The following is a 16,603-nucleotide window of genomic DNA, read 5'->3' as shown; positions in this document are numbered from 1 at the left end:
GGGGCACCACTTTCAAGTATTTTAATCAAACAAATTGACCTCTGTACTTCTCTGTTTTGTTTAAAACCTGGTACTTGTTCTGTAAGAGGAAGCACTCCGTCGGTTACGACGACGAGGGTTCCGGTTGATCCGAATCAACGGAACAGCCTGCTCGTGAAATTAACGTGTAAGTGGCTGAGCACTCCACAGACACGTGCACCCTTAGCGTAGTTCTCGGAGATATTCAGCGTGACACAGAGAGTGACAAGGCCGGCCCTTTGAAATACAGGTACAACAGAAACCGGAAGTAAGAGTGAGAGAAAGTTGTGGTGAAAGAGTACAGCAGGGATCACCACCATCCCCTGCCGGAGCCTCGTGGAGCTTTAGGTGTTTTCGCTCAATAAACACTCACAACGCCCGGTCTGGGAATCGAAACCGCGAATCCGCTGCCCTAACCACTGGGCCATTGCGCCTCACGCTTGTTCTATAAGTAGCTTTTGCTGAACTGCTAAGTTACAGGGATGTTAACACACCAACACAAGTTGTCAGGCGGTGGCAGGACACACAGACATATCATCGTTTAATGTTTGCTTTCCATGCTGGCAATGGGTTGGACAGTTTGTTACCATAGAGCTGTCCAGACTCCAATTGTCTGTTGGGACATTGTTCCCACGACTGGATGCCCTTCCTAATGCCAACAATTTTACAATAGATGCTGGGTGCTTTTCACATGCCACTGGCAGGGGTGCGTTAACACAGCAGCGGTAGGAGCTACAATGGCCCAGTGGTTAGGGCAGTGGACTCGCGGTCGGAGGATCGCGGTTTTGATTCCCAGACCGGGGCGTTGTGTGTGTTTATTGAGCGAAAACACCTAAAGCTCGACGAGGCTCCGGCAGGGAGTGGGTGGCGACCCCTGTTGAGCGAAAACACCTAAAGCTCCACGAGGCTCCGGCAGGGAGTGGGTGGTGACCCCTGTTGAGCGAAAACATCTAAAGCTCCACAAGGCTTCGGCAGGGAGTAGGTGGTGACCCCTGTTGAGCGAAAACACCTAAAGCTCCACGAGGCTCTGGCAGGGGGTGGGTGGCGACCTCTGTTGTACTCTTTCGCTCCAACTTTCTCTCACTCTTTCTTCCTGTTTCTTGTCTCCGACTTCCTACGCAACCGCTGAGCCTGGATGCACAATCATCCATTCGTCGATGCTCTCGGTGTCGGGGGTTGACCTGCTTTCTCTTCTGCGGGTCTTACGAATAGCAAGAACCACGTTTCGGACTTCTCCCACTCTGGAACAAAGACCGCTTCGCTCAACAGCAACAGCAGTGGAGGCGCAATGGCCCAATGGTTAGGGCAGCAGACTCGCGGTTTCGATTCCCAGACCGGGCGTTGTGTGTGTTTATTGAGTGAAAACACCTAAAGCTCCACGAGGCTCTGGCAGGGGGTGGGTGGCGACCTCTGTTGTACTCTTTCACCGCAACTTTCTCTCACTCTTTCTTCCTGTTTCTTGTCCCCGACTTCCTATGCATCCGCTGAGCCTGGATGCGCATTCATCCATCCGTCGATGCTCTCGGTGTCGGGACTTGACCTGCTTTCTCTTCTGCAGGTCTTACGAATAGCAAAGGACCACGTTTCGGACTTCTCTCACTCTGGGACGAAGACCGACCGTTCGCTCAACAAACAAACAAACAAACAGTAGTGGCAGGGGTGCATTAACGCAGCACCTGAGCTGGTCCTTTTTAAGTGGCACTGACCCCGAAAAAGGACAAGCCCGTATATGTGGAAGAGAGCAATCAGTTTATTGTTTTTGAATAACCCTGTTGATTTATGCACATGTTGTTGTTGTTGGCATCCTTTTTTGTGTCGGGAGACAATGGAGTTGCGCATAAAATAGTCCCGTCCGGCTTTTACATTTCATGTCCTGATACATTTCCTGCTGTGGCTGTGTAGTCCTATCCTGGACAACACTCCCCTGGCAGGTACCGCAAATGTAGCGAAGACTTTGCCTGGCTGGTTGTAATGCCATAGTTTCTTGTTGACGTCTTTTCTTGTCTTTCCATTTCTCCTCTCTCTCTCTGTCACCCCTTTTCGAGTCCCCTCTTTTACGGCATGTCGCCAATCTCCACGGTTGCCGGCATGTGCTTCCCAACCGCTAATATTGATGTTGCAGGCCTTCATGTCCCTTTTGCAAACATCCTTGTAACGTAAGAACGGTCTACCCACAGACCTAGTACCCCTAGCAAGCTCTCCGTAGAGTGTCCTTGGGGATTCTGCCATCTTTCATATGGCTAACACGCCCAAGCCATCTCATTACGATTTACACACATTAAAGCAATAATAAAAAGAAAATACGGATTTGTTCTAATTTTTTAATTTTTATTATTATTATTATTATTATCATTATTATTATTATGATAATGTAGTTGTTGGTTTAAGATTATAATTTCAGCTTTCAAAGAAATTTAAATGAATTTTTAAAAAAAGAATACTTTACAAATTTGATTACCTTTCCAAATTCTTTTGACATCAAAAAAAAGAAAAAAATGGAATGATGCTTTTTTTTTTTTTTTGCAATGTTTTTTTTTTGTCTTTTTGTTTGATAACTGAATATTTTCTCCAACTAATTATTTTGTAATTGGCAGTAAACGAAAGCTTAACGATCTGAATGAATCCATTATGCCAACACTAAAACCAACACCATGTGTGTATGTGTATATGTTGGCTTTATGCTATATGTGTGCATGTATGTATATGTATATATATTTATGTGTATGTGTATATATATATATATATAAGAGAATAAGGTGTACGTACGCCACTATAATATATATATATAAAATTACAAAATGTTTATGTTGGTTTTATGCTATGTGTGTGCGTGTATGTATGTATATGTATATATATTTATGTGTATGTGTATATATATATATATATAAGAGAATAAGGTGTACGTACGCCACTATAATATATATATATAAAATTACAAAATGTTTATGTTGGTTTTATGCTATGTGTGTGCGTGTATGTATGTATATGTATATATATTTATGTGTATGTGTATATATATATATATATAAGAGAATAAGGTGTACGTACGCCACTATAATATATATATATATATAAAATTACAAAATGTTTATGTTGGTTTTATGCTATGTGTGTGCGTGTATGTATGTATATATATTTATGTGTATGTGTATATATATATATAAGAGAATAAGGTGTACGTACGCCACTATAATATATATATATATATAAAATTACAAAATGTTTATGTTGGTTTTATGCTATGTGTGTGCGTGTATGTATATATATATATATATATATAAGAGAATAAGGTGTACGTACGCCACTATAATATATATATATATATAAAAGTACAAAATGGGACAAGAATGCAAAACATTCATACAGACGATACAAAAAACACAGAGGGGTCATTTGAAGCCCCTAATCTTCAGTCAAGAACCGGATCAATCAGCCGAAATTGCGAGGATGATCCGGTTCTTGACTGAAGATTAGAGGCTTCGAATGACCCATCCATGTTTTTTGTATCATCTATATGAATGTTTTGCATTCTTGTTCCAATTCGTATTTTTATATGTATATACACATATGTATATATATATATAATTGTATGTATGTATATGTGTGTGTGTGTATGTAGTTCTGTTTCTATTTTTCAATCACATGTTTTATTATGCAATGGAGGAGAAATTCAAAAGGAAAAATAAAAACAATTCTGAAGAAATTTAACGTTGGTTTTCATTGGCCAAAATTAATTCTCAACAACCAAAAACCATTTTCATTGGCCGAAATCGTTTATATCGCCTAAAACTGTATTCTTTGGCCAAAACTATTTTGAACAGCCAAAACTATTTTTATCAGCCAAACTAGATTCCAGAAACTAAAATTGCTTAGGCTAAAATTGCCTGAAATTTTTTTCAGTGCTTAGGCTAAAATTGCCTGAAATTTTTTTCAGTGCTTCGGCTAAAATTGCCTGAAATTTTTTTCAGTGCTTAGGCTGAAATTGCCTGAAATTTTTTTCACTGCTTTGGCTAAAATTGTCTGAAATTTTTTTCACTGTTTAGGCTAGAATTGCCTGAAATTTTTTTCAGTGCTTTGGCTAAAATTGCCTGAAATTTTTTTCAGTGCTTTGGCTGAAATTTTTTTCACAGCTTAGGCTGAAATTGCCTGGAATTTTTTCCACTGACCAAAATTGTTTACATCGCCTAAAAAAACATTTTTAACTGGATAAAATCATCTCTGTTCAAATTTACAAACTTTAGTATGTTGAGGTTGAAATAAGTTTCATCAGCAAGATGGAGAAAATAAGCAGAAAAATATACAAAAAGTGATTTAGGAGAGTAAAGAAGACTTCAGGAGTGACACAAAGTAATGGGGGGGGGGTAAAAAAAAAAAAAGGAGAGAGAAAGAATTGAATAAATATTCTCCGAAAAATAGAAACAAGAGATTAATCAAGAAAATATATCAAGGAAAAAAAAGTTTTTTGAAAATAAGAAGGAGCAGTTGAGTCAGGAGTCACAAGGTTGAATATTCAGCAGAATAGAAACAGCAGGTTGATGTGTGTGTGTGTGTGTGTACGTGTGTTGGGAGGGAGTGTGTAGATGTATGCACATATATATGTAAATATATATATATATATATATATATGCTTTATTTAAAAGCAGCAGAAAATTCAACAAAACCTGTTACTCTGAGTTTCACGTTCCTGTTCGTCGGACAGTTTTTGCTAGAAAAAACTGTCCGACGAACGGCAACGTGGAACTCAGAGTAACAGGTTTTGTTGAATTTTCTGCTGCTTTTAAATAAAGCATATTACTCTACCACTGGTATTTCAGTACTCTTTTTTCCACCTTGTTTCACATTTAAGTGTTTACTCTGATATATATATATATATATATATATATATGTATATATATGTACATGCATATATATATGCATATATACACACATGTATGCACCTATATGTATGCATATATATATATACACATATATATACACACACACATAAATATATACATACATATATATACATACATGTATATATATATACATATATATATAAAAAATTCACAACACATCATATATAAAAGTATAATTTTATATATATATATCTATATGCATATAAATACATATACGCATATACCTACATAGATATATGTATACACACACACATCTATATTGTCTTTCTCAACCTGCTTTCATGGGGTAGGATGGTTATGCAAATACATACATTTACATAACAAAATGAACCAGTTGTGTGTTTAAAATATTCATCATCATCACCATCATCATCATTATTATTGATATCCCAGTACCTTGCTTAAACATAAGGTCCCTTCAGGGGTGAAGAAGAGCAGATATGTCCATCAAGGTCAACAGAGACAAATGTTCGATACGGCTGTCATTGGCAAACTGCACCTCCTTAATTCTCGTTCTCTTGGTGAATTTAAATCTATAAAACTGATTGGTTGTGTGGTTAGGAAATCCGCTTCACAACCATGTGGGCTACATGTTCAATCCCTTTGCTCAGCAGTTTGTGAAAATGTCTTTTACCATAGCATCTCTCAGAACGACCAAAGTCTTAGGAGTGGAATTTTACGAGAAGGAAACTCGGCAGAGGTCTATTGTGCATATGTGTGTGTGTGTATACAGTATACATATATATATAATATATATATATATATATACATATATACAGTCATGACCAAAGTTTTGGAACAAAGGTCTGAAAATTAGAATTTTTATATTAAATACCCAAAGTTATGTTAAATTTGCAATATATTATTTCTTTGCCAAAAGTTTGGAACATAGGTCCGGAAATTAAAATTTTTATATTAAACACCCAAATATCTAAGTTGCATATATTTGAATCCAATAGTACTTGGGCATAACAATTTTTATTTTTAAAGGAATGTTCCAGATTTTTTTGACACAACTGTATGTGTATATACACTATTTATTAAAGGTAAAAAAAATTGCTATTGAGAGAAACGGTGACTATGTTGGGAAATAGGGATGTGATCCACAAAGGACCAGCTTCATTTTGATGTATGATACATGTTCTTGTGTTGGTAATCATACCTGTCCTAAACAAAACGGCATTACTTTTGCCTCACCTTCGTATATATGTAAGCATGTGTATGTGTGTGTGTGTATATATTATATTATATTATATATATATATATGTGTGGAGGCGCAATGGCCCAGTGGTTAGGGCAGTGGACTTGCAGTCGTACGATCGATATTTGATTCCCAGACTGAGCGTTGTGAGTGTTTATTGAGCGAAAACACCCAAAAGCTCCACGACGCTCCGGCAAGGGGTGGTGGTGATCCCTAATGTACTCTTTCACCGCAACTTTCTCTACTCTTTCTTCTGTTGGCCTGGTCGCTTAGCCAGCGGGGTGGCGTCATTCGAAGGCTAAAACAATGTGAAGCGCATTGTGACCAGCGATGTGTAACAACATCTGATGGTCTGGTCGGTCACGTGACATGATATATATGTGTATATATATATATATATATATATATATATATAAGTATGCGATGTAAAAAACAAAATTGGATGTTTTAACGTGAAATAAAAGTTGTTAGTCATATTTTGATATTCTGTTCTGTTCAATTTGGTTGGGTTTTGCTACTTCTTATTCCACAGGAGACGATTTTGGTCTTTCATTCTTCCTCCATTTACGGGATTGATAAGTCAAAGAGCAAAGTACCGAGAGAGGTAAGGGTGGGGGTGGGGGGCCGGGGGTAAGCAGAAATGGGATGGCGAAGCAAGGAGAGAGAGAGAGTGCGGAAGAGTTGCAACATACATAAAAAGGCAACATCTCAACCCCTTCATTGTCGAAGCATGGTCGTTGACCAATGATTGAAACCTCACCCCATCACCCACACGCAGATCGAAGAATTTTACAAAAACAAAAAATAATAAAAATAACGCCAAAAAAAAAAAAAATTAATATATCCAGAATAAAATCTGGACAAACGAATTTAAAAATTGGAAAAAAAAAAAAAAAAAAATTTTTTTTTATCAAATCATGCAAATATATTTAGTTTGTTTTTTGTTTTAGTTATTTTTCTTTCCGTTTTTTTTTTGTTTTTGCTTTTTTAGTTTAAACTTTTTGTTGATTGTTTTTTTTTTTTCTTTAGTAAAAATTTTGCGTAAAGACAAGTAAAAAAATATATTTGATAGGAACGCCGCAACAATCAACTCAGTATCTAGAATTTAAAAAGAAAAAAAAAACAAAAAGAATCGGTGCCCATTTCTGTTGGTGTGTGTCCATGTGTCCAACACACCAAAAAGAAAAGGGGACTATGTGATGTTTGTGCCTTCTTCCCAACAGCATTTGTTAGCACATTAAATGAAACCCTTAAATTTTGTTTTTCACCTTCCAACTACAGCCATTGTCAACACACTCCAGCGTGTATATACAATGTGTATAATTGTATGTATGCATATATATGTATGTATATATATATATATATATATATATATCAAATTAATTAAGGGTAGAAATTGATATTAATCAATTAAAACCAGTGGCCTAGCATATTAAAAAAAAAATCTTCGGATTTTTTATATATATATATATATATATATAATATATATATATATCCTTTTCTACTCTAGGCATAAGGCCCGAAATTTTGGGGTAGGGGGCCAGTCGATCAGATCGACCCCAGTGCACAACTGGTACTTAATTTATCGACCCCCGAAAGGATGAAAAGCAAAGTCGACCTCGGCGGAGTTTGAACTCAGAACATAAGCATTTCGCCCGGCGTGCTAACGATTCTGCCAGCTCGCCGTTAAGATCGTTAATTTAAATTAAAATAACAATCTTATCAAGTGGCCAGCATGGAAATAAAATCCTTCAAGGTAATAATTATTATTAAAATTATAATTTACGGCATCTACGAGATACCGCCATGCTGAAAATAGCAGCCAAAATCTGACTCTAAAACCACATTAAATGTTCAGATTAAATGTTTGGATTTCGGCTGCTATTTTCAGCATGGCGGTATCTCGTAGATACCCTAAATTATAATTTCATATATATATATATATATATATGTATGTAAGTATATTAATCTATCTGAAATATCTAATCCATAATAGTTAGTCCGACAAAATATAGTTTGTTCTGCTCATGGCTCGAGTCAGTCGTCGCATACGCCGAATGGTCAGGGCAGATGAGGTGGTATCTCCTGGGGATAGAGACAAATTGGGGCTCTGCTTGATGGGCCACCCTGGAGGACCCAGGAGTATACAGTCAAATCGTGAATCCAGCAATGCCCTCCCCACCAAACCTGACCTGGTCTACCCATGGCTCTTCAAAAATTTAAGAGCAATATTCGGAGGAGCTATCTACCTATCCATCAAGTGATACAATACATACAGCTACCTTCCATGAGTGTATTTGTGGCTGACATTCCAGGGTTCGCTCAGCCATTTTTTTAAATATGGCAGTTTAAGCGCTATTAGGGGAGTTGTAAATATAGGGGTTCACAATGACATACATACATACATATATATCTTTTACTCTTTTACTTGTTTCAGTCATTTGACTGTGGCCATGCTGGAGCACCGCCTTTTAATCGAGCAAATCGACCCCGGACTTATTCTTTGTAAGCCTAGTACTTATTCTATCGGTCTCTTTTGCCGAACTGCTAAGTTACGGGGGACATAAAAACACCAGCATGGTTGTCAAGTGATGCGGGGAGGGGGATGGCAGCAAACACAGACACACAAACATATACACACACACACACACATATATATACATATATACGACGGGCTTCTTTCAGTTTCCGTCTACCAAATCCACTCACAAGGCTTTGGTCAGCCCGAGGCTATAGTAGAAGACACTCGCCCAAGGTGCCACGCAGTGGGACTGAACCCAGAACCATGTGGTTGGTAAGCAAGCTACTTACCACACAGCCACTCCTGCGCTTATAAATATATATATATATATATATATAATTATAACAATAATTAAGGGTTTAGTAACAACTTGTCGCTAAAAAAAACTTTTGGTATAAGTTTTTACCAAATATGGCTCTTTTCCATACCGAAAACTACTTGGTAAAATTTGTTAATTTATTAAATTAATAATTTTTTACCCTATATCTGTAATGAATATATATATATACACATATATACATATATATATATACACATACATACATGTGAGAAGGCTCTTTTTTAGGGTTCAAAAAGTCACATGATTGCTAATTAGGAGTATAATTGATAAAAGTATGTAATTTGTTTGTGTGTGTGTGTGTGTGTGTGCGTGTATGTGTGTCAGTGTGTGTGTACAGAAGTTGTTGACTGCGTTATTGCTGTATTAGTTCAACATAGTTAGCAGGAAACAATCCAATCTTTCCATGGCACTCTCCTTTCCACCAGCCTTCGTCAATCTGAAAATAAAAACCATACAAAATTATATAAATACTAGCAGTATCGCCCGGCGTTGCTCGGGTTTGTAAGGGAAATAACTATATAAACATTTTTAGAGATGTAAAGTATAATAGCCATCTCAATATGGCTAACCACAAAGGAAGGGGGGTTACTGTAGCTTTTTACGTTCTGAGATTTAATAATACATTTTTAGAGAGTTACTTCCCTTATATAATAGCAAAAAAAATTCATTAAAAATGGGAAAAAATTATGGTAAATTTTTTTTTTTTAAATCGTAGACTCATCGTAGACGCGCGCTAATACCCAGAAGGGCTCTATATGAATCACGACTATAAGATACCCGGTTTTGGTTACACTGCACCGCAAAATGTGGGAGTAGTTAGGAATCTAAATCGCAGGAGACAGACAGCACACAACCTCACTTTTATATATAAAGATGTACATAGATATATAACATTGATAATGAGGAGGAGGTAACTCTTTTATTCTTTTACTTGTTTCAGTCATTTGACTGCGGCCATGCTGGAGCACCGCCTTTAGTTGAGCAAATCGACTCCCAGGACTTATTCTTTGTAAGCCTAGTACTTATTCTATCGGTCTCTTTTGCCAAACCGCTAAGTTACGGGGACGTAAACACACCAGCATCGGTTGTTAAGCAATGCTAGGGGGGGGGACAAACACACACACATACACACACACACACATATATATATATACAAATACATACATACGACAGGCTTCTTTCAGTTTCCATTTACCAAATCCACTCACAAGGCTTTGATTGGCCCGAGGCTATAGTAGAAGAGACTTCCCCAAGGTGTCACGCAGTGGGACTGAACCCGGAACCATGTGGTTGGTAAGCAAGCTACTTACCACACAGCCACTCCTATGCCTGTAATTACATACTTTTATCAAGATGAGTAGTGAATTAATTCACTCACATCCCCAAATCTCTTCCTTTGTAAGTTTTCTACAGAATGTTCATCTGACCTACATATGTTTCGACTGCCATGAATAGACGTGAGTAAAAATCTCCACTCTTTTTTGTCATTAAATATTCTATGGAATATTTGCGGTTCTCAATAAGAACATGGAATTACCGAATGAGTGAAGTTATAGTACCTAGTACCACTTTCTAAGCTTGAGTGCTATATAAGGACCATTGTGGATAGCTGGTATCGAACCAATTTGAGAGGTAATATGGTATCCGCCAGTATAAACTTATCCTCCTTATACTCTCACTTTCTCTCTCTCTCTCTCTCTATATATATATATATATATTTATATATATATATATATATAAGAATGAATGTTTTTATATATAATGAACGTGAAATACAGGAAGGGACGAACACGGAACACAGACAAATCATTCGAAGCCTTCAATCTTCAGTCAGACACCGAATCATCATAGCAAATTTCGGCTGTTCAATTCTGATATTTGCTCCAACTTGGCCAGCCCCAAGAAAAAAAACTAAGCTGTAAGCATTAGATTTCTTGGTAGAAGACAGGAATGTGAACGCACAAGACGGATGTGAATACAAGAGACGAAAACGAAATTGAAAACAGTAATGAATAAACAAAATATATATAACGGTGGTTGTCATACGACTTTAGACCAAATGAGACAAAAACAACAACAACATATATATACGCACACACACACACACACAGATATATATATATAGGGAGAATTCACAAAAAAACAAAAGACAAAGACAGGTGGTGTACAAAACAAACAGATGTATTAGTATAACGCTCAGGAATAGAAAAAGTCTTTTACGTTTCGAGCCTACGCTCTTCTACAGAAAGAAACAAGTTGGGAAAATAAAGAATGTGTAGTGGCTAGCGATCTATCATGGCAAATGCTAGACAGAGGAGTCACACAGGAGAGCTAGGAAGAAGGTGAGATAATAAAGTAGTGGTGATCCCAAAACGGAGGTGCATGTACATGTGTATAAGAGAGTATGTATGTGTGTGTGGAAAAGGGCTGGTGACCTTGACATGTGCATGTGTGTGTGTCGATGATGGTGTGGGGCTCTGAAGTGGTCAGTGCAAGTGTGTGCGTGGTGGTGTGGTATGGTGGTGTATGGTATGGTGGTGTGTGGCGTGGTGGTGTTGGGATGTGAGGGAGGCGAGAGCGGGGAAAGCAAGGGTGGGATGTGGGTTAGGCTGAGGGTGGGGGATAGTGGTGGAGTATGTGGGAGTGGGTGTAAGGGATGGGGTCGGGGTAGAGTTGGAGTATGTGGGAGTGGGTGTAAGGGATGGGGTGGGGGTGGAATAGGATGGATAGGGAAGGTGAGGTTGGATTGTATAGGGGTGGGGTTACGAGGGAGAGGTGACGATGAAGGGAGACACATACACACACACAAATACAGAAATACTCCCAAGACATAATAAAAATTCCACAAAGAAACCCTTACCCTGTCAACAGCAGTGATAATGTCTTCAGGTTGGAACGATAATTCATCATCATCAGCTAAAAGAGAAGAAGGAAAGAAACCATTAAATCCTGCTCAGGGTTGTAAACATGTTTATACAAGAGTACAGAAGGGGTTACAAACCAAGCTGTGTCCCCAGGAAGGAAAGAAAATATTGGAGATAGCATCATCATTATCATCATTTAATGTCTGGCAAGGGTTGGATGGTTTGACCAAGGCTGGTAAGCTGAAAGGCTGCACCAGGCTCCATCCTGATTTGGCATGGTCCCTATGGTTGGATGTCCTTCCTAATGCCAACCACTCCGAGGCTGGTGTTAGGGAGGGCATCCAGCTGTAGAAAACCATGCCAAATCATATTGGAATCATTAGCAGGAAATAATGGAGCTGTTGGTGTTGTTGTGTGTGTGGTGTGTGTGTGAGGGATATTAACCCTTTCGATACAAACCTGGCTGAAACCAGCCCTGGTTCTGTAGTACAAATGTCTTGTTTTCATAAGTTTTGAATTAAAATCTTCCACTAAACCTTAGTCACAATTTATGTTCCTAACACTAGCTTAATGATAACTAAGATATTTTACTAAATTCTTTGTTATATTTAAAATTAATTGAAAGAAACACAGAGCATCTCAGCAGAAATACAGTAGCGAAAGGGTTAAAGCATGAGCACACTGGGAGCTTGTTCAAGGTCCAACAGCTTTAGGAGCCCAGTGCTAAATCTATATTGTGTATTAAGTGACCTTTCATGCATTGCTTTGTCCAGGGGCCTATAAGTATATAGTTCTATTAAAACAAGACCAAGTGCTTTTGTTTTTGTTGACGGTATCAGTGAGGGCGCGCCGGTGTGCATTGATGCCGTCAGGAGGTAGGCCCTGAAATGGTGCACATTCTCTCCTGATGACCCCATACACTGGCTGGCTTCCGGTATGCGGAGTTTTTGACTGGTAGCACTTGCATGTGCAAGTTGTTTGTAAGACATGAGGAGGCAGGGATTGTGTTTAGCATGGAATCAGGAGTGGCTGTGTGGTAAGTAGCTTGCTTACGAACCACATGGTTCCGGGTTCAATCCCACTGCGTGGCACCTTGGGCAAGTGTCTTGTACTATAGCCTCGGGCCGACCAAAGCCTTGTGAGTGGATTTGGTAGACGGAAACTGAAAGAAGCCTGTCCTATATATATATATATATATGTGTGTGTGTGTGTGTGTTTGTGTGTCTGTGTTTGTCTCCCCAGCATCGCTTGACAACCGATGCTGGTGTGTTTGCGTCTCCAGAACTTAGCTGTTCAGCAAAAGGGACCGATAGAATAAGTGCTGGGCTTACAAAGAATAAGTCCCGGGGGCGATTTGCTCAACTAAAAAGGCGGTGCTCCAGCATGGCCACAGTCAAATGACTGGAACAAGTAAAAGAGTAAAAGAGTATACTAAATGTACTAACCAGCTTCATAGTCATAAAGAGCAATGGCAGTTAGGTTTTCTCCCTCAGGTTGCACTGATCCAGTTTGCTGGTCTTCCGGTGAAGAAATTAGCTGGAATTTAAAAAAAAAATTCATCAATAAACAAGATTGCTCCAGTTTGGTCACAAGGTATACATCTGCATGACGACAACGAAAACAAAAAAAAAACGGAAGAAAATACTTAAGACAATATAGCTTAACCCAGGGGTGGGGCAAACTACGGCCCGCCATAGGTTTTCATGCGGCCCGCCGAGAAGAATATTTCACAAAATTTCCTTTCAATCAATTGTGTGTTTATGGGTCTATAACCGCCTTTAAAAATATTTTCACTTGATTTTTATAAATGAGGCCCGCCAAGGTTCCAAAGACGCACTGTGCGGCCCGCGATCAAAAAAGTTCGCCCACCCCTGGCTTAACCCATAAGCATAACCCATAAGTGGCTATGTCCAATCAAAATATTCTGTTTTATACTAAAACTAGCCAGATCAGACTTCTCACACTTACCTTACAATGTCAATCTAAAGAGAAGTAATCACTTCATTGAAATATCAAAGCTATGAGATAATACAGGATTAATTCAAAATTAAGTGGATAAATAAGCATTTGTTATGATTAATTTCAATAAAGTGTTTTTGAAATCAACAAGGGTATATTCTTTTAAAAAAACCAGGATCGCGCGCGACTTCTGGGACGCCCTGCATATATATATATATACATATTTTAAACTAGAAAATTACCCTTTAACAGGTAATTTTTACATGGTAATTTTTTATTTTAAAATATGAATATGTTGTCTATTGACTATTTATACATGCTAGGCCACTGGTGGTGATATTTATAAAGAATATTCGCTACCCTATATATGTATCATATATATATATATATATATATATATATATATGTGGAGGCGCAATGGCCCAGTGGTTAGGGCAGTGGACTCACGGTCGAAGGATCGCGGTTTTGATTCCCAGACCCGGCGTTGTGTGTGTTAATTGAGTGAAAAACACCTAAAAAGCTCCACGAGGCTCCGGCAGGGGGTGGTGATCCCTGCTGTACTCTTTCACCACTCTTTCCTCTGTTAGCCTGCTCGCTTAGCCAGCAGGGTGGCGTCGTTCGAAGGCTAAAACAATGCGAACGCATTGTGACCAGCGATGTGTAGCAGCATCTGATGGTCTGGTCAGTCACGTGATATATATATATATATATATATATATATATATATTATATATATATATATATATATATATATAGTGGAAAGCTTTGATGAAAAACTGTTTTTTTCCACATGGTGAACTGGAGTGAAAAACATAAAAAGAACAAAAATGCACAGAATATATGTATATATATATATATATATATAATATATATATATATATATATATATATATATATAGTGGAAAGCTTTGATGAAAAACTGTTTTTTTCCACATGGTGAACTGGAGTGAAAAACATAAAAAGAACAAAAATGCACAGAATATATGTATATATATATATATATATATATATATATATATATATATTTAAGGCACAATATATGGATGCAAATAATCTGGTAATACTCATAAAAAAAGCTCCTTAATGTATCATTCTCCAAAATATGGCATGTAAGTAATCTATTCATTATTAAATATAATATAAATTATTTACATGCTTTTAAGTTACGAAACAATTTGTCATGATATTAGAATTTTCCTATTGTCAAATAAGATTTCATTAAACTATTTCTCTGTCATTTAGGATTTTATCTACATCCATCTTCTCCTCAATTTATGACCGATGTGACTTACAACCACAAAAAATTTTTTAAATTGATTTTCGGATATTGGGCGACTGTGTGTATGATAATTATGGCAGCATCTGGCAATGCAGGCCTCCCTCAGACCTAGCCATCCACTGTCTCTCACTCTGTTGCTTTTAAGCACCAGCTGTGTTTCAATGAAAATGGTGTTGAAAAATATAAGTCCGACATACAACCAAATCGACATACCACCTATCAGTTGGAACAGAACTCAGTTGTAATTTGAAGAGAGGGTGTGTGTGAGCATGAATATATATATATATATATTAAATAAAATATTTACGTAGTCGACCGGTTTCGCTTGTACTAATCATGACTAAGAAATTAGTGATAATATTACAATTTCATGTTATCAAAATGTTATTGAAAAGAAATTATCATTCCAAGTTAGTAAGAGGAAGGATATTTTGTAAATAAATCAGAAGGAAAATAAATTTTAGGGGAGGTAATTAATGATTGTTATTATTAGAAGCAGGGGAGGTAATTATCCGTTTTGTCCTTTTTAATATCTCTGCAGCTTGTCAGATCCTGTAACACCATCCGATCCATGCCAGCATGGTAAACAGATGATAAATAATGATGATGGTGATGTATAGTTCTGCAATTTGCCAGACCCTATGTGTGTGAGCAGATGTGTTGTGACTAGATGTGTGTGTGACTAGATGTGTGTGACTAGATGTGTGTGTGACTAGATGTGTGTGTGACTAGATGTATGCATGTGACTAGATGTATGCGTGTGACTAGGTGTGTGTGTGACTAGGTGTGTATGTGACTAGATGTGTGTGTGACTAGATGCGTGTGTGACTAGGTGTGTGTGACTAGATGTGTGTGTGACTAGATGTGTGTGACTAGATGTGTGTGACTAGATGTGTGTGTGACTAGATGTATGCGTGTGACTAGATGTATGCGTGTGACTAGGTGTGTGTGTGACTAGGTGTGTATGTGACTAGATGTGTGTGTGACTAGATGTGTGTGTGACTAGATGCGTGTGTGACTAGGTGTGTGTGACTAGATGTGTGTGTGACTAGATGTGCGTGTGACTAGATGTGTGTGTGACTAGGTGTGTGTGACTAGATGTGTGTGTAAATAAGTGTTTTCATATGTGTGTGGGAATAGGTGTTTTTATACATGTGTAAGGAGGTGTGTGTGTGTGTGTATGTGAGCAGATGTGTGTGAGTAATTAGGTGTTTCTGTGTGTGTGTGTGTGTGTGTGTGTGTGTGAATAGGTGTGCTTTTGTATGTATGTGAGCGCCGCCCCAACTGGCCTCGTACCGGTGGCACGTAAAAAGCACCATCCAATTGTGGCCGTTTGCCAGCCTCGTCTGGCCCCCGTGCCGGTGGCACCTAAAAAGCACCATCTGATCGTGGCCGTTGCCAGCCTTGCCTGGCCCCCATGCCGGTGGCATGTAAAAAGCACCATCCGATCATGGCCGTTGCCAGCCTCGCCTGGCCCCTGTGCCGGTGGCATGTAAAAAGTACCATCCGATCATGGCCGTTGC

The 16,603-nt window shown here is 38.2% G+C and overlaps 1 protein-coding gene across 4 annotated transcripts in view; it reads right to left on the bottom strand.

Annotated features, from left to right (window-relative positions):
* Positions 1 to 8,051: 8,051 nt before the first annotated feature.
* Positions 8,052 to 16,603, bottom strand: part of LOC115225813 (src substrate cortactin) — a 63,169-nt gene continuing 54,617 nt past the window's right edge. For 3 of the 4 annotated variants that reach the window (XM_036514673.1, XM_036514674.1, XM_029796784.2), the window contains 3 exons: positions 13,288 to 13,378; positions 11,839 to 11,894; positions 9,134 to 9,414 (listed from right to left, as the gene is read on the bottom strand). In XM_036514673.1, coding sequence (XP_036370566.1) covers positions 9,331 to 9,414; positions 11,839 to 11,894; positions 13,288 to 13,378 — 231 coding nt within the window. In that variant the 3' untranslated portion in view covers positions 9,134 to 9,330. Of the gene's footprint in view, positions 8,531 to 9,133; positions 9,415 to 11,838; positions 11,895 to 13,287; positions 13,379 to 16,603 lie in introns of those variants that run through there. The other variant, XR_005004182.1, reaches the window with a different exon arrangement.

Source organism: Octopus sinensis, linkage group LG28 (genome assembly GCF_006345805.1).
Source record: "Octopus sinensis linkage group LG28, ASM634580v1, whole genome shotgun sequence".
Taxonomy (NCBI): Eukaryota; Metazoa; Mollusca; class Cephalopoda; order Octopoda; family Octopodidae; genus Octopus; species Octopus sinensis.
Note: the sequence above shows the minus strand (reverse complement) of the source record. Positions and strands in the feature narration are given on the sequence as shown.